This window comes from Branchiostoma lanceolatum, chromosome 4, assembly GCF_035083965.1.
Source record: "Branchiostoma lanceolatum isolate klBraLanc5 chromosome 4, klBraLanc5.hap2, whole genome shotgun sequence".
Classification (NCBI taxonomy): domain Eukaryota; kingdom Metazoa; phylum Chordata; class Leptocardii; order Amphioxiformes; family Branchiostomatidae; genus Branchiostoma; species Branchiostoma lanceolatum.
In genome coordinates, this window is record NC_089725.1 from 28,274,963 (window position 1) to 28,302,102 (window position 27,140).

General features: G+C 42.0%; 2 protein-coding genes across 2 annotated transcripts; both read left to right on the forward strand.

The window, feature by feature from the left end:
* The first annotated feature begins 107 nt into the window (after positions 1 to 107).
* Positions 108 to 7,291, forward strand: LOC136432019 (centrosomal protein of 170 kDa-like). Its single transcript, XM_066423033.1, has 4 exons — positions 108 to 259; positions 4,124 to 4,343; positions 6,121 to 6,210; positions 7,196 to 7,291. The coding sequence occupies exons 2-4, from the start codon at positions 4,224 to 4,226 to the stop codon at positions 7,289 to 7,291; spliced, it is 306 nt and encodes a 101-aa protein (XP_066279130.1). The 5' UTR covers positions 108 to 259; positions 4,124 to 4,223.
* Positions 7,292 to 7,442: 151 nt separating this feature from the next.
* Positions 7,443 to 26,843, forward strand: LOC136433850 (centrosomal protein of 170 kDa-like). Its single transcript, XM_066426402.1, has 23 exons — positions 7,443 to 7,498; positions 7,906 to 7,983; positions 8,734 to 8,887; positions 9,328 to 9,588; positions 10,070 to 10,201; positions 11,094 to 11,491; positions 12,036 to 12,171; positions 12,512 to 12,769; positions 13,193 to 13,388; positions 13,973 to 14,099; positions 14,629 to 14,682; positions 15,299 to 15,403; positions 16,698 to 16,839; positions 17,690 to 19,304; positions 19,973 to 20,141; positions 20,916 to 20,999; positions 21,460 to 21,486; positions 22,513 to 22,582; positions 23,031 to 23,092; positions 23,539 to 23,624; positions 23,966 to 24,050; positions 24,348 to 24,399; positions 24,661 to 26,843. The coding sequence occupies exons 3-23, from the start codon at positions 8,863 to 8,865 to the stop codon at positions 24,939 to 24,941; spliced, it is 4,365 nt and encodes a 1,454-aa protein (XP_066282499.1). The 5' UTR covers positions 7,443 to 7,498; positions 7,906 to 7,983; positions 8,734 to 8,862; the 3' UTR covers positions 24,942 to 26,843.
* The last annotated feature ends 297 nt before the right edge of the window (positions 26,844 to 27,140 follow it).

Genomic DNA, 27,140 nt, shown 5'->3' on the forward strand with positions numbered 1-27,140 from the left:
TGCTAAAATTGTCCCGATGTCACAAAATTTTCCAAATAATTTGGATCTGTTAGTTCAAATACAATATTTTCCGTCTTCGATTGACGAATCAGCTAAATTTATACATTGGTTGAGCAGTTCTACAACTATTTTTGCGTGTTGTTGCTATTACGGCTTTCCGCTAGCGAAATTCCTGCATTTTCCCCCGGTAGTTGCCAGTTATCATCGAATCAAGAGACAAATTTCTCCCCGCAAGTAGCCGCCTAGCTTTCCACAAGAGGTGAGTGTGATACCTACGAGCCTTCTCCTTCTGTCTGTATCATTCAGTACACATTCAGGTGCTTCTGTGACACATAGAGGCACAGAACAAGTGGCAGGTAGAGTCAGTGATGGGTGGTTCCTGTGGGGATGAGGATGACAACATGACAGGAGGGAGGATGTTGGACATGTCGTCCTGACGATCGCCCCCGACTGCAGGGACTAGCGACAGCTTCTCGTGGTCTTCCGGTGACCCCGGTTTGCCAGAAGGCAACGTGAGCCCAGCCGCGCCCGCTTGTCCAAAATATTAGCTACGATTTAGTATCAAATGTCATATCTTAACCCTGGAGCAACTTTTACAGGAGTAAACTAAACCTCATCTGGAGTGCATTATGGTCCTATAGTAGATGTAGTTTATGATTGCCGTGTTGTTGTTTACCAACAAGTTATCTTCAAGTCCAAGTCTCTGTGTATACGTGCATCTTTATTCCTACGTCATGAAGTAATAGTCCAATTCCCCAGGACCACATCCATTCATATTCCAGTCTGTGATCATCCTGTCAGTGAGTTTCCCAGCCAGCCTGCCCATGTTGTGCACTCCTTGTGAATTATTTATAGAGCATGACGTAGCAGTTGATGTCTGGCCAGACCGGGTGATGTGGCACATCCACTGCCCTGTTTCATTAGAACGGCATGTTAGCAGTCAGTCCCTGGGCCAGGGATCATATTGGGGAGGTCTCAAGTGAAAGCTGAACCTTGGAAGACTCCTTCTCCATGTTGGCTGGTCGCCGCCCAGTTTTAGGGACACCTGTTTGACAAGGAGACGACAGGTGATAAAACATCACTGATGATTGATGTTCTCATCTCTGGCTAAACTGGCTCTTCATCTCTGTTGTAGTACATGCACACGGTCGGTCTCTGACAATATTGAGATATCCGCTGTTCTGTATTTCGATATTTGAGAATCATATACATTACCATATCAATATGGTAATATCACAGAATTAAGGTATTCTGCTATGGGTAGAAGTACTAGTATCAGTCAATGGCGAAAGATAATCTGAAAGGTCTGACCATTTCTAAAATCTTATCCAGTTGCTTGAGTAACTTTTGTAGCAAGTACAAAATATTTCATTACCTCATCAGGCCAGGGTGTCAAACCTTCATCAATATAACAAAATTTAAAAAAAAGTCATCCGCTTTCAAGTTTCATTTTCATTAATGTGGTTAGTTTTAAGTAGCAACCAGCAGTAAATTTATATGGGTTGATACTGTCTTGTGCCCCCTAATAAGGATTGACAAAAATTTAAATCCTGCACAGGCATCTATTGAAATTGGCAGAAAGGCTTCTGTGTGAGAAAAAATGGTAAATTTCATTCAGCAGCCGGGAAACCACATGGCACAGCCGGGGTCAATAGGTGAGCTGTACACTGTACACACAATGGTGGGAACTACATAGACTCAATGATTGAGTTTTGACAAGGTTACATTTTTGTGGGCACTTTAGCACAAGTGGGAAGGTTTTATTGGTGAGGAACGGATACCACAGAAGAGAAACAAACACTTGTGTCTCCCACTTATGCATGAAATTTAGCTGCCATGCCTGCTGCCGGCACCGATCATGTGCACATTACCGTGAGCATTTCGTCTTCATTCCGTTTCATCTTTATGGCAGCCTTGGGAGTTGTTTTTGAAATTACTGCACCTCATTTGGTCTGTTCTGATATTCACAGTATATTTACTAGTAGTAGTAGTACCGGTAGTAGGTTTAGATTCAAGTATAATTTCTCATTCATTTGCCCTTAAGAAAAATATAGTATATACTTATATTAAGTATTTTGCCCAAGTGTCTTTATGGCACAGAATACATTTTTAGAACTGGTAAATGGAAATTTCAAATAGAAATTTACAAAGTGTTACTATAAAGCTTTAAATTTATTATTTCTAAACAAAGGCAGCTCTTTATTGCATCAGATTCCATAGATTCTACATGTTATTGTTACAAAATATAAGAGCTGCATCTACATGTATGGTTACCATACAACATTCAAGCAAGTAATAAAGCACACCAACCAACCAAGCAAGTAATGAATAATTTCCTTTCCAGGTACAATGCCGTGAACATTCTATTCTGATCAGAACCTAAAATGGCATGCCATATCATATTTCTCTTAAGCCAGTTAAGGTAAATATGAGATGGCTTTCCCTGTATTGGTAATCAATTCGACCCCCTTACAGTTGTTATCTTTTTGTCTACATGTGGAAAGCACAGATTATTATTCATCCCATGCACAATTATTTTCCTTGTCAGCCTTTCAAAAAGGGCTCATTGGTTCATCCCATAAATCCTTGTTTACATGTACAAGTGTTTTCAATAGAGAATTTGCGATGCTGATTTCTATGAACATTGACAATACATTTATATATAATCAGGGAAAAGCTCTTTTTGAGATCAAGATTTAAGATATGATCCTGCCATGGTTTGTGCGGAAAAGACCAACCTGAAACAATGCCTGAATGCCAGGCTGAAAAAGATGAGATGATATTGCAGATTTGATTAAATTGTAATGCAGAGCATGATGTCTGTTCTATAATACATACGGGGGCTGTCTGGTGGTTGTAAAATCTCAGAGAGCAATTTCAGTAATGAATGTTTTATGAGGGTGATGATCAGTTTTCTTTCAACCATCTATACTAGTAGCACATAGAAATTGGACGTCTGTCTTCTGAATCTTTCTAAAATTAGGTCTACCAAATGAAATTTGTCGCTTCTCATTTGAATTTCAAATGAAATTGGTAAATAAAGATACTGTATGACACCGACACCGCCTTTTTTCAGTTCAAAGACAATAGATAGGGTAAACTGTTTGGACTGAACTTGGACTGAACAGGATTCATGCCTGAAAATGCAGTGTGGCAGTCCATTGTAAGAGCCTGTGATACATCACCTAATGTATACTTGCAGATTCTTGTTAGTGGTATCGATTATATTCTGCCAGCTACTCGTGATTCTCAATAGGAGGCTCCACTTATGAAAGAGACAGAAAGAACTCAGGCATAGAGTGATAGATGTTCCATTTTCATTAGGATGTAAGCTTGCTGGGCTTTGCTTATATGCTGCAATGGCTTAAAGTTTAAACTTATGCCGTGTATAATCAGAAGATTTTTGTTATGCTCATGACTTCATGTGCTGTATAATAAGATTGTCCCCGTAAATTCCCCAGAGTTTTTCTCTATCATATGACTAGGGAGTCCTGTGAATCGATCCCCACTGCTCAGATTTGCCTTGCTGTTACTATGGTTAATTGCAATTTATGAAATACCACTTTGTTTTGGGCAAGCAAATTGGTAGATCAACATGATAAATGGAGGATGAACTCCCTGACCTGGCTAGGAAGACCTCTGAGAGTCTGATTTACCATCTGATGGAAAACTGGCAAAGGACATGTTAGATATGATCAGGGCTTTGCTTCTGAGCAATGGAAGCTAATAGTTCACCTCAACTGGCTCAACGTGTATCCGAAAAGGTCACCTTTGTTCAAGCTATGCTGCTCGGAATACAGGAATTCAAAATCCCCTTGGTCATGAGAGTGAGACGTCAGATTGCGCTGATTCAGACTCAAAGTTTCGTCAAAATCTCCCCAGTCATTCAGATGCACTGAAAAAGGATGATCTCCAATAGCTTTAGAAGGATATCAGAACCTTCATCATCATCATTGTTCTTCCTCTAGTCTAGCAGAGGTGAAGCATTAGTCATTACCAGTGAGAAAGTTCCTCCATCAATATACTGTTGTATTCATTCATTCATTCATTCTTTCTATCAGGTCCTCTCTGTTCAACTTACTCCAACGAAAGTTACATACAGTTTCGTTCTCATGTTTTACAGATGTAACAATTACACAGCCATCGCCCCCAACATAACAGGACGTCAGCCAGCATGATGCAGTAGTAGAGACTGGACTCAGGAACAAGCCGTGCCGGCCGTCATGGCTGCCTGGTATCTCGTCTCGGAGAAACAGAGCGGCAACGGCGCCGACCAGCACAAGTACCGCCTGCGCCAGCAGATGATCTTCGTCGGCCGAGAGGACTGCGAAATGGTGCTACAGGTGGGGACAAGTTGCAGCTCTTTTGTTTTAAGAAAATTAATGTTTATCCTTGTGTAAAACTAACAAGTTATTTGGAGAAGTTCTTTTGACATAATATTGTGCTTGACAATTTTGACATACATAGACAATGGGAAATTATGTGTCCTCAGTCCATGTATTAAGAAATATCCTCAAAAGGACCATGCTGCTTCAGTCCAGAGTCAACCTCACAGCTTTCTCCAAGTTTGTCTATTACTTTCACCCAGTTTTTACATTGATAAAGACAAATGGTAGTAATCATAAAGTTCCCAGCTGAAACAAAAAGTCAGCTATGGCAATGACTAGATCATAGTAGATGTTAATCTGTAATGTTTACTCACCACAATACAATTTCACTTGTACCATCTTACAAATACTCACAAAAACCCACATGCTGTAATGATCTTCCATTTTGTCCCCTTTTTAGAAATATATGTAAACAGGGATATGAAAGCTGGCACTGGAGTATTGTACACTTCCTAACTATATTAAAGCTTCAACAACAAATTGACCTCTGATCTTTGGCGTCCTACATTGTAGAAGGGTGGCAACCCCATTGAACCTCTCAATGCCCCTTCCCCCCAGGTTAGGTGGTCAATTGCCAGGCTGAAAGATCTTTTGTTTGTGTTCTTTGGGCAGTCCTCTTAACTCATAATTGGACATGACTTGAAATGAAGATTGTTCAGTTTTAGGAGCTAAAAAAATGGGCAACTTAGCTATTTACCGTTTTAATAGGCACAAATTGTATGTCCGCGAGAAATTTGTATTGAAAAAGGTGCATTTTTTCAGTCTATTCTGCAATGCAATATAGTAATGCTGTCACCTTTAATTTCTGTCGCCAACTTGTCTCCTGGTAGACGTGTGAATTATGAGACTGTATTGTGCGTGTTTGAGTGAGTGTGTGTTTAATCTTATCACAAAGTACACAGTTGGCACAATGTGTCCAGACAAGGCTTTTCCAGTATTCTGAGATGTTTGCTTTGTACAGACGTCATGAGTTTAGTACGACCGTTCTCTGCTGTTACTGTATTTGCAGGTACTGTATTTCTATGTATCAATTATAGAATGTCACATGTCTATGATGATATTGTGTGTTGTAAGAAAAATAGCCAGGAGCACAGTAAGTAACTGGAGAAAGCTTTGATTGGCCTGGAAAGTACATATGTAACAATGTCAAACACAGTAATCCCTGTTCAAAACACTGGTCCATTTAACCTGACGTTGATCCTTACAAATCTGCTAATCTGTGGACCAACAGGGAAGCGGACCTTTGTGTTACCAAAACTCCTGTTGGTCTCTGCGCCACCTTGACTGAGGCACCAGCACTTAGTAACGGCCCAGCATTTAGCTGGTTGTCTTGTTACCATGGCAACTGCAGGACGACACCCGCCTTGCAGGTGTTACATGTAGAGCAGCTCACCTGGCTGGGTGTGATTTCACAGTTGACTGGATTACACACGCGATTGTCTATCTGCCTTTGTTAAAGTCAAAGTGGCCGAGGTTGTCTGCTTGGTTACAGTTTTTATAAGTGAGTAAGCTCACGGAAGGGATACTTTTGCAGCAACAGGTTTCTAGCTCAACCAGTTTTTCTGGCCTGTGACATGGGAGATTTGTACTGAGAATGAAGTGCCCTAATTACTGGGATATCCAATTGAGGTGATAAATACTGTTAATGATTGTTTGCTTAAGATTAGCTATGTGTAATTTAAGGCTCTGTGAACATGGTGTTAAAATGCTGTTAAATATTTTGGTTTGACAGTCACGGTCGGTAGACAAGCAGCACGCTGTTATCAAGTACGACTTGGCAGAAGATGTCTACAAAGTGAAAGACCTTGGCAGCCTAAATGGGGTAAGTAGCAAATTAATGTATACAGTACAGTATATGAATCGTTGTCATATGTACAACCACCTGTTCTGTGTAGAAAACCCATTATAAAAGATACACATGCAGTACTGACACAGATTGAGGGCTTGATATACACAACCTTAATATTACGAATGAATGAATGAATGAATGAATGAATGTTTATTTCCGTGTCCTGCAACAAAAGTCGCCCAGCCCATACGGGCTTATAAGACACCATACATAAGAATACATAAACTTGAGAAATGTAGGAGGTACAGTAGTAAATAATGATAATCAGAAATAAATCATAATAATAGCAGTACTGAGTAACAAAATAATATGAGCATAATAAAATGGAAACAGAAATACTGTGTTGCATTCTTGGCCAACTATGTACTGTGTTGTGCTGTGTGTTAGTCCATGTAAACAATGTCATGCCCTGCAGCAACCCCTGATTAAAGGGAGGTAAAGACTTGTTTGCTTTTGTTGACTTGGGTCAAGAAAAGGTTAGTTTAGTCCTTAGGGTTGGAATGTATTATTCTTTTGGCAACACATTAGTTAGGAATGCCATGTTCAATTGTCTTTTAAAAAACAAACTTACCCTGATCATGATGTCTCAAGCTAAAAAGAGAGGTATTGTCACAGTTATTACTTCTTTAGGCATTGTTTAGTGTGTTTTGTTGGACAATGAAGAATATAAACCAGTTGTTAGTATCTCGTGCTTGCTGCCCTGTCTCACAGACAACTGTTAAGAAAAGCTTAAACATCCTCTTCAAACAGAACTTGTGTATTGTTGTTGTTTACACTTCAAGTAACAGGGTACATGTGCACGTGTGAACAGTTTGCTGTCAGTAAACATGGAGACCTAGGTGTTGGTACACAGTTCTCCCTACAGGGAACCACACAGATTGTTCCATTGAAGTCAACTAGGCACAGGCTGAAAACATTCAGATCAGATATTTATATGTTCCACCTTTTTTCTTTACAGACATTTCTGAATGAAAGTCGAATCCCGGAGGAGACCTACGTCACTTTGCACAAGAAGGACACCCTCCGATTTGGATATGATATCCTTTTCTTATGAAGTATTATAAACTTCCATGATTGTAACTTGTCTTGGGAGAGACAGGCTAACTGAAATGTTTTAAAATTAGAGTTTAAAAGTCTCCAATTGATCGAAAGTTTGCGATGTTTGTTCATCAACAGCTTGTTTCCTTGACTGTATGTACATCACCATGTTTTTAGAATTGAGCACTTAGAAGATAAGGGAGAGCCATGGGAGCTGAAACAGGTGATATGACTATTCCTTGATAAGTCATAGCTCAGCTTTTTGTGGCCAAAATGATACAGAGTGTTATTTGTAAACCTTGCTTACTTTGTAATTGTTGCATGTTTCAAAACAAAGACCTCAAACGTCCCTGGTGTTTGGTGATTATTGTAACAGTTCCAACATTGTTCCACACTTATTAACCACTGAACTATGATCCACCACCAGCATGGTCGTGTGTCTGAAATTCAAGGGTACTTTTCAGAGTTAAAAAGGCAAACAAATTTTCTTGTATACTCTGTGACTTTCCGTCCTGCTTGTTTTTTGAAAATTCTATTAAGCTTGTTGTTCTCTCCTCCTCCTGTCTGTCCGCTCTCTGTGTGTTACCCTTTGACCCCTCCCGACCTCTCTCTGCATGCCCTGTGTCATAGTTGAAGTCAGAGCTAGTCGCTCGGCGCTTGAAAGGTCGCAGGTCGTATAGCCCTCCTTTCTACCATGCTCACTGTGAGGTAGGGAACTCTGCTTACTCTCTGTGTTCTGGACATGTCAGCCATTCCACCGGGACTGTAAGTGTTGTCCTACTTCATCTGGAGTGCATGTTTGTTACTGTCTTCTGTTTGCAGTGTCTTATTCCACTTTAAGTTTTCAGTTTCATCTTTCATCCTGCCATTTGTATGTCTTAGGCATGACGTGAAGTACACTGTGTGTATAGTGTCTTTCATCTGGACTCTTAATTAGAGTATCAAGATCATGTAGGAACTTCATCATTAGAGAAGTTATGATTAGTGCCTGAGGATTTTGCATCTGTAAAGAGCCAAGAACTCATGGCTTGTGGCTCGTTACATTTTTCTGTGGTAAGTTTGTTGACTGAACAAAGACAGCTGAGAGGATAGGGGATTTTCCTGTTTTGAAAGTCAGTACAGGAAATGCAAAATGTTAAGGAGAAAGTCATACTTTATATTAGCATGGAGGTTCATCTGTGTTGGTAGTTGATATGGTAATGAGTGAAAACTTTGTTTCAACACAAAAACTTAGCAGTTTGAATGTTCAACTGTCCTACTGCAATTTTCCTCAGAATCCATTAGATCTACTTTCAATACAGGAAATTTCATGCACTAACATTTGTTGGGACAAACTTTTAACTCTGCACTAAGAAGGATAACGTTACCTGTTCTATATTTGTCCCACATCATCATATAATTCTTTTTTAAAATTTTTACCTGTTTTTTTGTGTACCAAAGAGTTGTGTTGTGTTTCAGACATGCGGACATGAGGTGTACCAGGCCCACGACTCGTACACCCGTACCCGCGACAGCGCCTCGCCGGCCTATGAGCAGAAGGACCAATCAGCAAAGGGGCCTCCTCTCAACGGGTCAAGGGTCAGGGACATGAGGAGAAGCCCAGTGTCATCAGGTTTGTGTTGACGTGGGAATAGAATCATGAAGCGGTTCAGTGTAAACATAGTTTTTTGTCAGGTAAAACAGCAACATTCAAGTTAGACCATCCATTCCATCCCCCACTGTTGTATATTATATACTAGTTATCCCTTACATGTGCCTATCACTCTGTGTACAATACTGACAAAGGACTTTCAACACTCTTCTCAACCTGTTACAGCTATTGCTCGTTTCAACTTGGTACTTAAGCTGCCAATAGCAACGTACAGCACTCTCTATCCTATATTAGGATACGTTTGTCACAAGCTTCCATAAAATCATGCTTCATACCAGTTAACCTGCACCCTACCATTAATGCCATAAAAGCTTACTCATTTCTGACATAGCATCACTGATTCACTCTTCTCATCACTCCCTCCCCTTCCTGGAACTCTCTCTTATTCCCTCCATCCCAAGTGGACATCGGGATACAGACCGATGAAGAGTGTGTTTCCCAAGCAGATGACAACGTGTCCGAGGAAGGCACGGCGCCACATGCGGCGGAGAGTACCCAAACTCACGGTCAAACGCAAACCCCCCTACCCGTCGTTCAGTCCCCCGAGGTGGAATCACCACTGAGAAGCGAAAGTACCCAGCCTGAGAGCGAAAGTTCTCGGGTTCAGGAGACCACTGAGTCCCCCTTGTCTCTTACTAGTGAAAGTACGGGAACGCCATCAGGTATCCCTCCCTAACACCTTCCCTTATTCTGTCATTCCATGCATGGCTGTTGGTACATTCTTGTTGCATTGTTGTCACAAAAGACCCGGTCTGTCCTTCCATCATTTTGCATACGCCATGATGTCATATAATGTTCAACATGTTATTAGTAGCTAGATGGGTTGCAAATGGTCATGGAATATACATGAATATACTCATCAGGGAATGAAGATCTGTGCATGCCTGTTATGAACTGTAAACAACAACACTGCATTTTTGTAATTTGCAAGAGACTGCATGCCCAGTTGGCATGTTATGTCACACAAATGCATGGAAACAGGTTTTCAAGAATGTGTTGCTTTGTTTTACCTGTTCTGTTTCATTCTGTTCTTTTGAGGTCGTTTCTGCATTACTAGCTACCTGTCTCCATATGTGTAGTCTCCCAGTCACACACAGTTCATAGCATGCCTACGTTGCTAGACTTCATGCCTTGTTTTTGCAGACCTGACTCCACACGCCAAGCGTGGCACCCCCCTGTACGGACAGCCCCAGTGGTGGGGAGAGACGGAGGAGGGGGTGGGGTCAGGCCCTAAGGTCAATGGAAGGGGGCACAAAGACCTGCCTGTTAGAGAAGGTAGCCGTTTCACACTTGTCATCTCCCTCCCTCCCTTCATGTCCGTCTCCAGCTAACTTGTCTGTCTTGCATGACCATCCAGGTTTGGTGAAAATACATAAGGTGCCATAATGACTGGTAAAGATGGTTGGTCCCAGGGAATGCCTGTGTTATACTTATAGATATATGATACAGGTAAACACAAATACAGGAATGTCACCTGGACCTGTTCAACCAGGTTGGTGGTAGATAAAATCTAACTTTTTTTGCCAGCATCCACGCCACGTGTAAACCTTCTCCCTGCTAGAGTAGACTTTTGGCACCAAATGTATATTGGTTACAGGGTTAGGCAGCAGGGAGAAGGTTTGCAGTTTCTCTTTATCAATCAGCCCTCAGGTAGCATGGATATATAACTTTTAAAACTGAATGGTATGCTTGCAGACAAGACTATGGATGTCTTTGGCATGCAGCAAGGGAAGCTGGTGATTGTGAAGGACTATTACTGTATGGCGAAAGACATTTGGATATTCAAGTACTTTGTATACAACCAAGTGTTACCTAACCGACATTTCAGTGACCATTGTCATTTTCCACTGGGCAATACTGACCCGTCCTACTTCGTACTGCAGCTAGGTGTCACTGCTGCAGTGTGAAGAATGCGGTCCCAAACGTGACTGAGTTTATATCCGCATTCTTCTTTCAGCAGCGACACCTAAATGTAGCTGCAGTGGGTTAGTATTGCCCTGAGGAAGGTGACACAGTCACCAAACATTGGCTAGGTAAATAACACTTAGTTGTAGACAAAGAACTAATGTCCAGTGTTTTATCAACCTGATGAAACCATTCACGAGGCTGGGAGAGATGTTTGCTATTACTAGTATGTACATCATCATGTATCTCCTGTCCCCTGCAGGTAACGGCGATGGCAGAGCCGGTCCTCCTCCTGCTGGTTCTACCAACCTGAGGAGAGAGCAGAAGGAACGAGACGCGGTTCTGGAGCGCATGGATGAGACGAGAAGGGAACACAAATACTTTGAAATTCCGGCCACGGACTTCCAGCAGACGGAGGTCTCCCCAATGGACCCGTCAGGTAAGGACATGTCGGAGTTGAAGAAGAAGGACTCGCACCTCTGCTTCACGGTGAACCTGGACGACACGTCGCCCCTGAAGCTGAGCGTCGGCGACAGCGTGAGCAAGTTTGCGCCCTCGCACCGGCAGCAGAGGAAGGAGAGGACGGAGGGGGTGGGGGCAGACGAGACCATGTCCTCCCCCAGGGGCATGCATCGTAGGAGGAGGTCTGAACATCTGGAGGTCAGTATGTCCTATCAGTATGTCCTGCAAAAGTATCTGTCTAGTTGGTATAACCACCCTGCGGCATAACACACCAGCTTGGCAGGCACGCGTTGCGGCAGCAGCTGGTCATTTTACACTGAACGACCTGTCACACCTAACCTTGGCACAATAGCTGCAAGGGTTGTTTAAAGCTATCTATTAAGTGTGCTCCTACTGTACTTTCAAGTTTGTTGCAAAGAGTTCTACTTAATTCAGAATTAATGTCGGGTGTACATGTCATGTACACCAGACAGTAATTCTAAATTAAGTGGAACTCTACCACAAACTTGGAAGTACAGTTACTGTAGGAGCACACTTAACAGATAGCTTTAAACAACCCTTGCACATTGTGTTAAAATTGAGAAGGCAATGCATATTACCTCATAGCTGGTGCTAGTAAAATCTACTATTTTTACCTACTATTGGACATATTAAGTAGGCTGTTCAAATACATGTTGTACCACAATGCTGGTTCTAGGAGCAAATTGGTTTGTGCTGATTACTTTTTGGTGTGATTTTCCAGACTGAGCGTGAAGGCAGCAGACAGGTGGAGATCATGTTCAGTGGGTCCTGGAGACGGGGTCCAGCGGGACAGAGTGACGTCACTGATGACGACAGTGTGCACAGCGACATGCCAGTGTCCAGTAGGAGCAAAACAGGTAATCATAGCCCTCACCTGTCAGTCATTACTTCTTAAGGTATAAGGAAGAAAATGATAAGTATGAAATTTTAAAGATCCTAGAACAGTAGAAGGGCACGAATACACACTCACTCAGTCAGTCAAACAATATCTTTAAGATTAGATATTAGTAGCAAATATTTCTGTCTGTTACATTTTTTGTTGATTTAATATACAGGACTGTATATGTCAAGCCATTTGGTGATTTAAATTTTAGGTCTAGACCTATATAATAGTTTGTGCCAAAGGTTACATCCAATTTGCACCGTCCTAACTCAACTACATGTACATGTATACAAATGTTTGTCACTGCACATTAGGAAGCCAGCACATAGACGGCACCAGAAGTGAGTCTGAGACGGAGTCCAGACACCCCCACCTGCAGGCGCGGGTCAGGCAGCAGGAGGAGCAGCGGGGCCAGCAGCAGGAGATGTCCCCCCTGGCACAGGCAGACCTCCATCGCAGGAAGAAAATCACCCCAGAAGACATGCTGCTGGACCAACGGTCATTCACGGTCGACTTCTACGACAGGAAAACTCCCAAAGCGAAGTACCCAGACTCTCTCAAGGAGAAGAAAGGTGAGTATCAATGGAACATTTGATCAAAGTGTCCTTCAAATAAACAAATCAACAAATCCTACAGTGGCAGCCAATAGACTGAGTCAAAACCGTATCAAAATACAATATGATTTTAGCAGTTAGAATAGTACATATACAGCATGTTAACGTAAAACATGTAAATATGCTGTAATTCTTGTTTCTTTCACTGTATTTTTATGTTCACTGTTTTCACAGTCACTTCTATGCTGTAAATTTATCATCACCATGAAAAAAACTGTTGTTATAATTTACGATTTTTTCACTCATCTGTTCTGTAAATCACTTGTCAAGTCAAAGTTTAGTGCAAATGTCAATTTTCCTTACACCATGAAATTTTGCTATCATGAAGATAAAGTGAATTACAGTAAACAAATGAACATTAAAATCATTGTCATGTCCAAGGTGGTGTTCGAGCAAGCGTTGAGAAGGTGCAGACGAGGAAATCAACAGAGGGTGCGGCCCCAAAGCAGGGTAAGGTGGAGAAGGCGGGGGAGAAGGACTCGGGGTCGCGCCCCTCCAGCGGGAAGAAGAGACAGAGCAAGGAGGATGCACAGGACCACCCTGTGGACCCTGATAAGGACGTGTGTGAGGAAGACAAGTAAGTTCAAGTATAAAGTCAGAATATGATTAAGTCTGACTAATTGTGCCAAAGATGAATTGTCAGAAGACAAAAAAACGTCACTACCAGTACTCCTGCATTTACACAAAAAGTTATTTTTACTGCCATTTGGGTTAATTGGAAATGAAAACTGTACAGTTGCCTTGTTTCATTCAAGTTTAATCCTAAACTTAAGTAAACTTAAGTACAGCCAAACCTGCAGTAAACTAAATAACCACCTTTACACCACCTGGCCCATGTGGCCTCTTAGGGCGGTCCTTTAGATTATCTTTCCCATTGACATCAAGAATACTGTCTATAGTTACCACCGGTCCACATAGACCAGATTCTATTGGTGCTCCGAGTAGTCTACTTGGCAGGTTTGACTGTACAGTACTGTCAGTGATAGGAATATATGTATGAAAAGTTTTTTTTTCTTGCAGTTGCACAGTAGCCACATTTTTAGCTATCCAAAAAAAGAGAACAATGCATGATAATTAAAAACCATATAGACCCATTGTCCAATTTTTCCCCTGTACAATAGTTCCAAATTATGTAATCAATTGTATTGTCATGTCCCACAGAACCAGTGATGCAGGCACGTACACTATAGAACTAGATGAACCCAACCCTGAAGTAGAAGAAGCCAGAAGAAAAATAGACGAGGTGTTCGGAGTCACTGAGCCTGGGGAACCACAGAAAGCAGCAAAGGTTAGTTGGGTATGGATTTGTGTGGAATTTATAGTGGGCTAACCGTCCCAATGTCATGGGCAATTAGGACATGGCTTTGTAATCAGCCCATGACGCTGTGGAAGGGTTGAGATGGTTCAAAGAAAGGCAATAAATCTTTGTTGCTGTGCTGACTGCAATGGCCTAGGGGGCTAGCCTAGGGGGTAGAGTGTTCGCTGTGGCATTTAGGTTCAAACCTCAGCCATGAAATTGTAAAGACAGAAGTTAAAGAATGGCTTTCTCTGCTTAGCACTCAGTACTTATGAGAAGAGTATGAACAAAACCCTGACTGTATGTAATAGCAAGGAGGTAATAGCCTATGTGGCCCAACTGCTGCCCAAGGGCTGCAGAAAGGGAAATTGGCACTGCTCCTATGCATTCAGAAATGCGTGGGAAGTAATGCTGACCTGTCCAAAGGATGCTACATTTGTATATTTGTAGGCATCAGATCCTTTGTTTATGGGATGTGTTTATTTGTTTGTCATGATATCTCCCCCTGTGTTGTGTTTAGGGTGCAGAGTCTCCCACAGAGCTTGGCATCCAAGGACCAGGTGTGGAGAACCAGGTAGGCAGGGCAGAGGAAACTGTGATGATGTCTGTCAACACCTCAAGTTCATTTCTCTTGGTTCTTAGAACCCCTTCATCTTTTGTGACTCTTTCCTTGAAATTGTTTGTGATTCTTCTTGTAGTAGGGAATTTTGTCTACCATCCTACGATGACAGCTTCTCAAGGCTTTCAAATTTGCTTCACGTAGACTAACAACCTAGTATATATACAACTGTTAACAGATGTTACATGTACATCTGAGAGCTTACCTTGCTTTGTTATACATGAAGGCTTTTTTGACTGCCTCACCACTGCCTGTCTTTACCTCTCTCTCTCCTCTGTGCTTGGTCTTCACATCCAAAGACTCTCAGAGGTAGCGTGCAGCAAACAAGGACTGCTGCCCCCCTCCCCCATTTCACTCATCCTTTCGCGCTGCCCGCCTTGCTTTGTTTTTGTGTTCAGCCCGCTGCCACATCGCTCTGCTCGCTCGCTCAAGCTGCATACATCCATGTACACGTCACCACGTCTACTGTTCAGTTTTATAGAACACATTTTCGGTGGAAATGTTTCAGTCTGTACTTTGTGCCCCTGGTGGCTGTTCTGTGACTTTTGGACTCTCTGCTTTTACTGTCCAGCAGGCTGACCACCCGGCCTCCTCGGCCGAGGCGGAGTCAGGTGGTTTCGGTCAGGTGGAGGTGATTTTCACGGGCTCCTGGAAGCGAGCCAGCCAGCAGCCCAAGGTCCTCACGTTTTTTTGTTTTCAGCAGTTTTCCATCTCCACGGCCTGTGTGCACCATCCCTCTATAGTATGGTTTTGATCTGCATGCTGGAGGCCTGCCATCTGTACATAGATTAAAGCACAACTCTTTACCATAAAGGTTTACCTGAGACTGCCCCTTTCATCCCACTTTGTCCCATACTTTTACCCCCTTATTGATACCAGAACCGCTACGTTTCATTTCAAGAGGATGCTGCTTAGTAACGGATTCGTTCCTTTGTTTGTTATCCGTCAATCAAAAGTGGAAAAACCTGTTTTTAATACTACTGCTGAGCTCTAAAAGATTACAGTGATACTATATAAGTAACCCCCTTGACACCCCATGTCCCATTTAAGGTAGAAGTACTGCTTTAGGAAACATTCCGTTGTGTTACTCCTAGTGGCATGTGACCTGCATATGGTCTGTTTTGCTTGTGCAGTGCTTGAAATAGGTTTGTTTCTTTTCTCCATTCTTCAAGGCTTTCAGTCAGTTTGTGAGGTTTTCCTTGTTTATTTTGAGTTTTGTTGTGTTGTGCATGGCATGACAAGCTAGTAGACGGTGACATTTTTGGTTGGTGATGCTTGATCTGTTTAGTTTGATTTCTTGTTTGTGCATGCATGGTGGTTGATACATCTTCTTTCCATGGTTGACTTTTATAACAATGTATTTAATGTTGTTCACATTATGTTCTGTTTTCACCATTCTGGATGATACCTTTCTGATCGTTACATCTTCTTACCACAAGGTATGATGTTTCCCTTTCTTTCCTTTTCATTTATTCCATTTCCTCCCCTTCTTCCCTTCAAATGCCTCATACAAAATGTAGTGTCGTTTTACATATCATTTCATTGATATCCAGTGAAAGGGTTTCATAAAACTCTTCTTTTCAATGTCAGTGAAAAATTCTTGTAGCTTTCATTAAATGATTTAGTTACATGTATTTGTCTTGTCTGAGATAGAAGATTAAATGACAGTTGACTGTTGTATAACAAGCCCTTTTCACTCAAAGCTATACTATAATGAATGATTATCAAGAAGACTTCATCCTCATTGGCATCAAATTACTAAAAAATATTTCGATTTTTAAAACATTCTAAAAAACTTTTTAAAAACTTTTTTGAAAACAGCATTAGCAGCATGCTGTTATAACAGCTTCCATTCTGTATAATAAAAACAAAACAAGTTAATGGGCAGTTTAAGCTCTTACAATACGTATAGATATTGTGTCCACCTTGCTCGGATTTTCATGTGCTACCTCCCTCCCTTCCTCCCCCAGCAGCGTCCCGTTGGTCCGATCGCCCCCGGTGCACCTAGCTGGGTCCACCAGTGGGTCAGTGCGGACCAAACCACTTCTCCATCAGCAGAGGGGGAGCAGGCTGGAATGCTGCCAACCCCTTCAGTAATTGTCACAGACAGAGGTTAGGGGAATCTTTGTTGTCTCAAGTATCCCCCATGCCACTCATTTTTCTTCCTTTTTGGACTTTCAGAAACTATACAAATTGGATTAATACATAGATCAAGGTGTGAATTAGTACATCAAGACTGGTCAGAAGTACCTAGCATAGGGCAAAACAGGTGCCTTAAAATGTATGGACTGAAAACCTTTCTGGTTTTAAGAACAAGTTGTTTTCACACTGGGGTGCTGCAAGTAATCCTGATACAAAAAAGTGCTATCAATGGTAGAAGGTTGACCTAATAGATGTTTTAGCACGTTTTACCTGGGGCAGCCATTTCACGGTACATTGTACTGTGGAAGGTCATCTGGGGTCACATACTAGAAAAATGAGGTGATTACCTAAAGTTAGAAGAAGCCCATACTATTCGTAATCAATTTTTTACAAATTAAGTATATCCTTTTTGTGGACATGAAGAACAGATCTTCTACTGGAGTTATTTTTCTTGGGCTTTGAAGGTCCTTTTTTGCTGTTGCTTTGATTCTCGTGTATTCAAGCAGTCATGATTTTGTTCCCTTTCGCCCTCAGTATCAGCTGTGTAGTACAGTATGATTTTTCTCTGTTTGGGCGTTAATCAAGATAGTAGGAATTTACATTCCAGAGAAGAAATTACCCACCTTGATGTACATATCTACAAATTGTGCAGACTTGTTTTTCTCAGAGTTATTTGCAGATGACTTGCTTTCCTAATGAGGTTGCTCTGCAGGTTGTATCTTGACCTTAGGTCAGTCAACAAAAAGTCCACGCTAATAGACTACATGTATACTGATAACTGTGTATCTTATATGTGCACGCATTGTTGTTTGTACCACAGATGTGATTGGAATGGACCACCAAAAGCCACCCATGCCAAGAAGAAAGCTCTCAGACGCTTCGTCTCAGGAGTCCCCGAAGACTGGCCGGAAGCGACGAACCCTCCCCGCAATCCCCAAGGAGAAACCCACCTCCCAGCCGTCCAGTCGAACCACCACCCCGCCTGTAGAGAAGTACCCACCGGGATCTGTGGCTTCAGAGGAGTCGCGACACAGGGAGAGGGCCTCAGAACTGTTGGAGGGGGAGAGAAGAATACGGAGGGGGAGTTTCACTTTAGACGAGGACACGCCGAGCCTTCTCAAGGAGCTGCAGCCCTCGGGCGGCCACAAGGACGACACGATGAAGGTCTTAGATGCAGCCAGCGATGTTAGTTTAGACACAGCGGTGTTGCTGAAAGACACTGACAGTGTTATAGCTGCATTAGAGTCTAGAGTTAAGGCCAGACACGCGGAGGCGCAGAGTCAGTTGGAGGGAAGCCGCAGGTCCCCTGTGGGACACGTGGGCAGGGGCCGGGAGTCTTCAGGAGAATCTGACATGGACACGGTCAGCACCACTAGTGTGGCAGACGGTGACGTCGGGTTGATAAAGTCTAAGTCTGCCTCCAGACGGAGTCTCAGCTCGCAGTACTGGGAAAAGAGTCACGATGGAGACAAACTTAGAGACACTTCAGCGAAACAGAGACTGAGAGAGTCGAGACGGTCAGATCCGTACGGCGACAGATCGTCCACCATTTCTGACGTTTTGTCGTCAGATGCGGACACGCAGGTCGGACGGAGTAGCATCACCGAAAAGGGCGGGGGAACAGCTTTTCACATTGAGTTTTCCGCCGGGTCACCAGAATTTTCCAGGGGAACCCCGTCCAGAAGGAGTCTTGGGAGAGGAGAGAAGAAATCCAGGCCGACAGACTTACAGAAATCTACCTCCATGGAGGTGAACAAGTCCGGTACATTCCCCAAGCCCAGACCAACCCGAGCGTCGCTCCTCCGGCGTGGCAGACTGGAGAGCGACTCGGCCCGGAGCGGGCCCGACAGCTCGGGGGAGCTGGAGGACTACCCAGAGACCCCGTCTGAAGCCAGCACTGCGTCCACGTCCAGCACGTCCTCCCGCCCCAGACCCAGCAGCGCCAAGTCCTCCCGGGAAATGGAGATGCAGGCGCGGCTCGACCGGCTGTCCAAGCCCCGCGCCGGCAGGGTGAAGGACCCCCCAAAGAGTGACAGGAGCGACCTCAGCTTGGGAGGACAGATCGTTAAGGCAGCCAGAGCGAGTTCAGGTCAGCCCAAGCAGGGGTCCGTCCGAGCCAGCCCACAGGCTAAGACGAGAACGGCCTCGGGGCAGGGTCACAGCAGGTCAAAGTCCATCTCCTCCGTGGAGAAGGGCGGCGGGTCCAGCGTGTGGAGACGGAAGTCGGACGCAGTGGAGGCTTCAGGAGGCAACGTCTGGAGGAGGAGGAAGGACCACTGGGAGGACCACGGCTCGCGGTCGTCCACTGAGTCAGCGGGAGACACGACAGACAGGTCAGAGAGCAGGGTGAAGCGGTCTAAGTCGTTTGGTGATAGTGCACGGGCGCTTAGACGGGGGGACAGGAAAAAGTCCACCTCAAACGAAGGCTTGCACAAGTGAGTTTGCTTTGCTTGTACAGTATTATTGAAATAAGATGAAACTGTTATGATATCATAGTCTCCAGTTTTGAAGGTGTATGTTAAAAGGTTTAAACAATGTTGACCCTGTATTTAAAAAACATCATGCTTTACTGCCATTAACAATGACAATGATTTATTGCTGTAGTACAGCATGAAACATTATAATAACAATTTACTAACATCTTCTTTATGAACTTAAGGATTGAGTTTGTACTGTAAAGCTATTGGCTTTACTCTTCTTGGTTGAATGATTCCCTACTAACATGTAACTAATATGCAGTAAGTATAAATACTGTTGAAGGTAACATTTTTATATAACCTGGTAAAGGTGCAGATTCCTTTATCTCAGTAGGCACAATGATCTCTGATACTCCTTGGTTGTTTTATTTTATTTCATTGGGATTGCAACAATACAATACAAGTGGGACACAGGCAGCTATTGCTGGTGTAGTGACCCAACCATAAAACATTACAGAACATGTAGCGAAACATATATTGCATAGACTTAGGCCCTACAAATCAAAGGTTGTAAAAATACTTGGTTGTGTCAAAAGAGTTACCTTCAAATGACTGGCTAACCTGATGAAATATCTTTAAAAAAAAGGAATCAAAATACTTTTACCATTGGCATCATCTGCCAACAGGTCCAGGAAAGGCTACACCACCACTCCCGATTCTGGCCGATCCACGACTGACGAGATCTCCCGTCTGAGTCAGCAGCTGGCCGCAGACCTGGCCATCCTGGCCCAGGGGGCCGAGTCAGACGACGGGGCCAAACACGTGCCCAAGAAGAGGATGGACAGCAAAGAGAAGGTGAGTTTATGATGATGTGACCATGGAGACTATGATGATTTTTATTTGTATCAGACTGAGTCTAACATTGAAAGGGATGGCCTTGTTTACTGCGACAGCTGATTTCCTAGGCCTGCTGATTGTTTCTTGACACTCATCGAGAAATCTATCTCCAGCTGCTGCTGACCCAGAAAAATGATTTAAAAAACAGTAATCGCAAAAGCTGATGATTTTTACTCTTATCAGTCTAAAACTGTGCAAGGAACGGCTATGTGTACTATGACAGCTGCATGAGTTCCAGCTCATTCTTTCTTGAAACCCAGAAACAAATTTCTTGGCAGCTGTTGATGGTCCAGAAAAATAAGGAAACAGTCTTTGCAAGATTTGTTCATTTCCAGATTGTTTATGGGCAGTAAAACAGCGTTACAAATGCATTGAAATTGAAGATAGGTATGAATTGGCAAAAAAACATGTAGTATTTCTTCTATCTCTCTTTCTCTGTCTCCTTTTCCAGCTGTCTCCTGCAGTATAGGATAGGATAAAATATCATAGCTGTAGTCATAGCAGACTTAAAGCTTTCTCAACTCAGTTGTTTTCTCTGCTCAGTTGTTTTATCCTGAGGACCTAGTGTCATTTTTCCTGCTCTTCTCAAAAACACATACATATATACATATGCCTGTTTCCTTCTCGCTGCCTTCGATGTACGTTCTGTTGACCTCGTTTCTTTGTATTCATTTCTGCTTTTCCTTTGCTGTCCACTTCCTGTCACCATATTTCGTGTCTCGCATCGCTCAGCCGAAATATGCCACCCTCCCGCGGGCAGCAAAAGCCAGTAAAGCAGCTAAACACCTCACAGGGATACGGAAACCTAGAAAAGAGGTGTGTGAAATGTCACCGTGCCAATGATTTCTCATGTTTTTGTTGAAGGAATTTTGTTGATAAGTCAAACCTGTCTTCAGTGACCACTCTAGCGACTTGAAGGAAATTGTCACTGTCGAGGTGGCCACTACATTTAGGATTCTTAGCGCTTGGGTCAATGGGAAAATAATGTAAAGGACCATGAAAAAGGGCACACTGGCCAGGTGGTCACTGGGACAGGTTTGACTGCAGATTAAAGTGCTGCCAGAAAGTAAGCGGTTTGTCAATGATCTTTGTTTATGCGAGAACAATGTCTAATGTGTCGTGGAATTGAGACCGTTTTTATTGGACTTGCGTACAATGATGAGATCAAAGATGTGCTTTTCAGCAGCTGGGTGCACCCCTCCCTCTACCCACTGCCTTTCCTCAACAGTCAGATCCCTTTCTGTTGACATACTTTGTATTTTGTATTCTGTTGCAGTTGCACTTGGAGTCAAAGGGTTCAAAGGTTAGCATTTTACCATTAGAAGACCGTCATGCAATACAACATCAGAATGTCTTGATGTCTGTGTAATTGGAGTAAAGGTGGAATAATGTCATTTTTTGCTTTAGAATTGCAATCTGACTTTCAAGCTCTTACAGTGTTTGTCAAGATTGCTGTGTCTGCATGTTACGAGATGTGATTTGATAGAAAGTTACATCCAACAAAAGAGAGAACTGTTTTTTGCTGTTCTATGACTCCACCTATAGCGTTACAGATCTAACCAATATTTATTCTGTATCTGCTCTCACTCATAATTAATGTATACATTTGTAATTAGCATTTAACAAGCTAGCTATGCATTTGTCTTGTGTGTTGTCTCTGAATATTCCCAATGCTTACTGTCATTTTAAGGGTCAAGTATTGAAGTGTCTCCTCCCATAACAAATTACATTTGCAATGATTCACACCAACTCCCAGCAGTATTGTATAGTGATAGCAACAGTGAGGTCACTCTGACGTACATGCTTTAAGGGGAGCCCATGATCTGATATTCCCATCTGTAATTGAGACACTGTCTGGCTCGAAATCTAATTGGGGCAGTTCAAATTTGATTGGTGTGTCTTGTTCTGCAGGGAAAAAATATACTTTGAGTTTCAATAAACCAATGTTCCCATTGACTTGGCCATGGAGTAGACACATTAAAACAACTTTTAACTGCAACTTCCAACACAACAAAATTGGACTGACACTAATTTTCCATAGAGCATCATTTGTTTTTTAAAGCCTTCCTATTTGTTTGCAAGTTTGTGGCTTGAAAGTTTATTACTACATTTTTGTAGAAAACAGTATTTCTTTGACACTGGCCCATCTGGTATGATGCATCAGCCTTTTAAAGCCAGCAAGAGAACATGTGAGGCCCATCAAGGGCTTAAGCAATGTGACCCTTTACACTGACAGTACGGTAAAAACTGTAACATGTAATGGAATGGAGATAACATGGTCGGTGTTGGTATTGACTAGAGATAACTTTGCCTGTGTGTGTTGTTCCAGCAGTTGGTAGAGAGGATCTTTGAGGACAGCATGTCCAAACAGCCCAAGTCTGGAGGGGGAATCAGAGGAGGTCAGTGAAAGGAGAAGTGATCTCGAACCACCAAATGACAGTCCTTTGGCTTACTGGTCTATCATTCATCAATGATCTCAATCCAGCTTTAGCTCACACGTTTGCCAGTTGAAGTGCATATTATGAATGTACATTGATTGTATCTCTTAATGATATGTCAGGTTGAAGATTCTGTAGTATTTTTCTTGGCAAAATGCAGCTGTTCAGAATTTTGTTTCTCCAAGAGGATTTTTTGATCAATGTTTTGCAAGAGGAACTCTAGGTTTTATCATTAAGTTAAACGTTAAGTACAAAGATATAACTAGTAGTAGTTCACATTTACATTTACTGCTGTACTATGAGCAGTATACAGTAACAATCTAAAATAAATATTTTGGTGTAGGTGTTGTAGAAGAGGCTGAGTTGATGGTATTCTTGTATTGAACATGACTGTGTCTTTAAACTGCAGGGTCTGACAGAGAGAAGGAGAGTCCAACCTCGAGTAAACGTCGGCAGTGGAGGAAAGAAGAGGTTTGCTACCTTTCTTCTTCATTTGCTCCAGTCTGAATATATTTTGTATTCTGGGCTGAAGATTTTAGACTACGTGTTCTGCTTTCAGACTACGTGTATAGATTGAATACACGACCTGCTTTTTATCATAACAAATCAATGTTGCCACATGCATGTTTGAACATGACGCGGCCGTCCTGGACAGGGATTGAGCCATGTGTCCGTCCCGGACAGGGATTGAGCCATGTGTGTGTGTGGTCACAACTCAAGCTGGTCTCAGACACATAAGACAGGGCAAATTGCTTATAATGAGCGCATCTATGGGGAAAATTTGAGGCACCGAGAAAAACAGTCACCATGGCCAGTTGGATATCTTGAAAAGGTGGTTGGACGTGTAGTTTGTACATGATTCTGTTGCATCGTATATTGTAGGTTCAGTGCTCACTTTATCTGTTTTCTTCCGGCAGCCACTGGACAATCTTGTCATCACCTCCGTCCACCGACTGTCTCAAAAGATCAAGCTGACCATAGACAGGACTGTGGCTAAAGCAAGGTCAGTTATATCTTCTAACCTCATCTCAAGTTAATTTTGGTCTCTACATTGACATAAGCCCAATACATTGCTCTAATGATAAGTATATTCAATTTCAATTAGTGGAACTTTTGTTGAAATATAGTAGTAATATACTTATTTAGTTTTTTAGTACAACTCATTTGTTTTCTGTTGTTTGGTAATTTTTCTCAAAATAACTAATTAAGATTCTGCAAGTCTTAGATCTGCATTTTTGATCTGTGAATTGCAAATCAATTTTGTACACACGTTACATGTAAGTTGATAGAGTTTTGTAGACAGTCCCATAGCCTGACTAGACTTTTTTTTGTTGTTGTTTTTAGACATGTGTATGGACCTGATCAGCCCCTCCCTGATGTGAAGTCTAGAGATGATGCTGACCTCCCAATGCTGAAGTCTTCCAATCAGGTCAGTCTTCAGGAGACTTTATTATAAGGCTATTCTGTACAATTCTTTAAACTTGAAACACAAACATGCTACATCAACATGCTGTGAATAGGAGTACAAGTGGTAATGCAACCTGACTTTAAACCTGAAAATACCTACTTTGTAATAACCATCATCATTGTAGTAAGGGGTACTGGAACCCTATTGCATCTAAAAATGTAAAATACAAATTGAAGGAGGGGAAAGGTTAATACAGCAGTCTCTCTGTATAATGCTCTCAAATACATTCTTAAACATCCTTTTGTAATTTCACCACAGGAGATTGCAGCCATTCTCGGTAACCTGAGAAGAGTAGAGAGGCAGATAGAAGGTGGGTTCAGTTCAAACTGTACGTTGTTTTTTCTGTTGTTTGCTTAATGAAAATATGGCCAAAACTAGAATTTGAATTAGTATCTTGTTACAATGATGTCAATCACTGTCTTTTGTCACATGTGTATTTTCTATGTCTCTACCACATGTTTGTTTTACTAGTCCACGTATTTGCAATTGGATTCTGTGCACAAACTTGAAAAAAAACTTTCTTGACTTCTCTCTAAAAAAAATTATTTAAAAATTTTGTGTTGTTGCGCAGTTCTGGACCGGTTGATTGACCCTGATGACCAGATCCCGGTGGACAGCACCGAGGACGACTCCAGCTCCACCCTGGTGGGTGGTCTCCCCGCCTCCACCCCCTCCTCCGCCGGACACAGGACCCCCGTCTCCGAGTACGAGCAGAAGACGCGATCATGGCAGGCCGCCGACCGCTCGCTGTCTGAACAGTCGGAGGGGCTGGACTCCGAGGACGGGGAGTTCGACATTCACTTCAACAGGTTCAACCCATCAGGGGACGAGGACTTCTCCACTATGGAATAACTTGGATTACAAGGGTCTTTATTCACAACCAGGTTCTATATACAATCAACAGACGAAATTTCAATATTCTTGTATTATAAGATGACAATACTTAACGCTTGGGACCACATTGTAAGCTGCAACACCTATAGCCTTGCAGTGTGGAGTAGTGCCAGTCAGTATTGCCCTGAGGAAGGTGACAGACAGTCACCAAAACTTCTGCTATTGATTTTATATAGAAGCTGGTTGTGAATAAAGAACCTTTTATCCATCGACTTTCTAACCTGATGAAATTATTCGCCGATGTATGGAACAACTTCCCTGGTTCTAAACCAGCCATGTTGCAAGAACAGAAAACAGACTCGTTTTATTCGTAGAAAGAAATCTTGCCCATGTTGAACCCATACCTGACAGTCTACGGGTGTACGCTTAAGCGATGTGACGCAAATGTTTCGCAGCCAAATGTTGTCCAAGGCGTTGTATCATAATGTATGTATAATTTATGTCCATGCCAAAACGTTTTTTAAACATTTGATTTATGACAAAAAAATCCATTTTAATTTTTTGTAAAATGAGGTGATTTTTTGGCTATGATGGAAGAATTTTAGAAAAGCTTGCCAGTAGAGGGAGTTTAAACCTGAAAAAGTGACAAGAAATGAAATATATTTATCCAGATCCTACTTGAAATGTGATTTAGGTTCCTACTGATCTTGTGCAGTTAGTCACATTAAACAGATGTTTTCTGATTAGTTGCAGAGTATATCTGGATGAGAGTAGTTTTCTTTGATCTGTGATACCCTTGCATGTCTGAACATTCTTCAGTGCAATCAGTGTTTTGTCCAGTCCTAAGCTGTGTAGTTGTTCATCTTTCTAAGGTTAAAGCACTCAAAAAAAGTCAAAGTGAGGGACGAAAAACAGCAGATATTGCTGTAAAGGAATTCCAAAAAAGTGTCAAAGAAGGTGCAAATATTGAAAAAATGTGAAGCATACAGTGTACTTGTATTGATAACATTTTAGTCTAAAATGATGAGGTGGAGTGAAGACTTTGCTTTCTAAAGAGCTTACTCCAAGGCATCATGTATGGCAAACCATGGGGATTGTCCAACCTAGTTACACTACATGTAATAGCAAATGATAAATGTGAAATACATTGCATAAAAGATATGAATTGTCAATATAGACTTGTGAGCCAGTTACCGCATGTAATTTGTCGTTGGGTAAGAAATGTGTCTAACTACAGAGAGGAAAGTGTCTTAATACTGGACATATTAACTGAATAGTGTGAGGGGGAACAGGATTATGACCAGAAATGCTTATCTCCAAGCAGATATTAGATTGGAAGATCATAATGTTTTCTAACTGCCAGGCTATTCTGTCAGCCACAAGCCCTGTCATGTAACAAGAAATGACATTCTTTCAACCCAACATCTGCTTGGAGATTACAAATATGCTGCTGCCATGGGAGTCCATCATTACTGACATCACACCCATTGATGCAAATGCCTGTTTTCTCTGCCATCTTAAGTTATGATTTGCCATTGACTGTACATTTTGCAGTATTGTTGGAAACAACATAGATGTCTGTCTATACAAGAGTACCTTTGAAAATATTATGTCAACATTGGTTACAAGTAAGATATGTAACATTTTAGTGGATGGCGGTATTTCTCTCTTCCAATTTAATAATTGGTGTGTTTTTAAAGCAATTTTTAAAGATGTTTTTGTATATTTTTTATTTCATTTTCAAATTTTGCCAAGACAAATCAAAGTATACCCCACCAGAACCGCATCACTTGAAGCTACATTAAAGAGCAAAGAAGCTTTTTTTAATTTATGACAAAAGTTCAAGTGTGCATTTTACAACATTTACAATGATTTATTTATGCAAACCAATGTGAAATAAAGCTATGAATATATCATCAATTGCAACGTTTCTTTTGTTCATCAAATATTTACTTCGGTTCAAGAGAGTGTTTGGTGTGCATTGAGGGTCTTCTGTCTATTCTCCAAGCAGAGGTTTGGTCGGCTTGGGTAGTAGTGCCTGGGGGTTTTTAGGCTGGCCTTTACGGGAGACCAGCCTAAAAACCCCAGCCACTACTAACCTAGCCGACCAAAACCTCTGCTTGGAGAATACTTCTGTCAGCTCCTTCTTAAAGGAGCATAAAGCAATTTCAGAATGTTAAAACTGAAAATATTCTGGATATGGCAATCTGTATGATG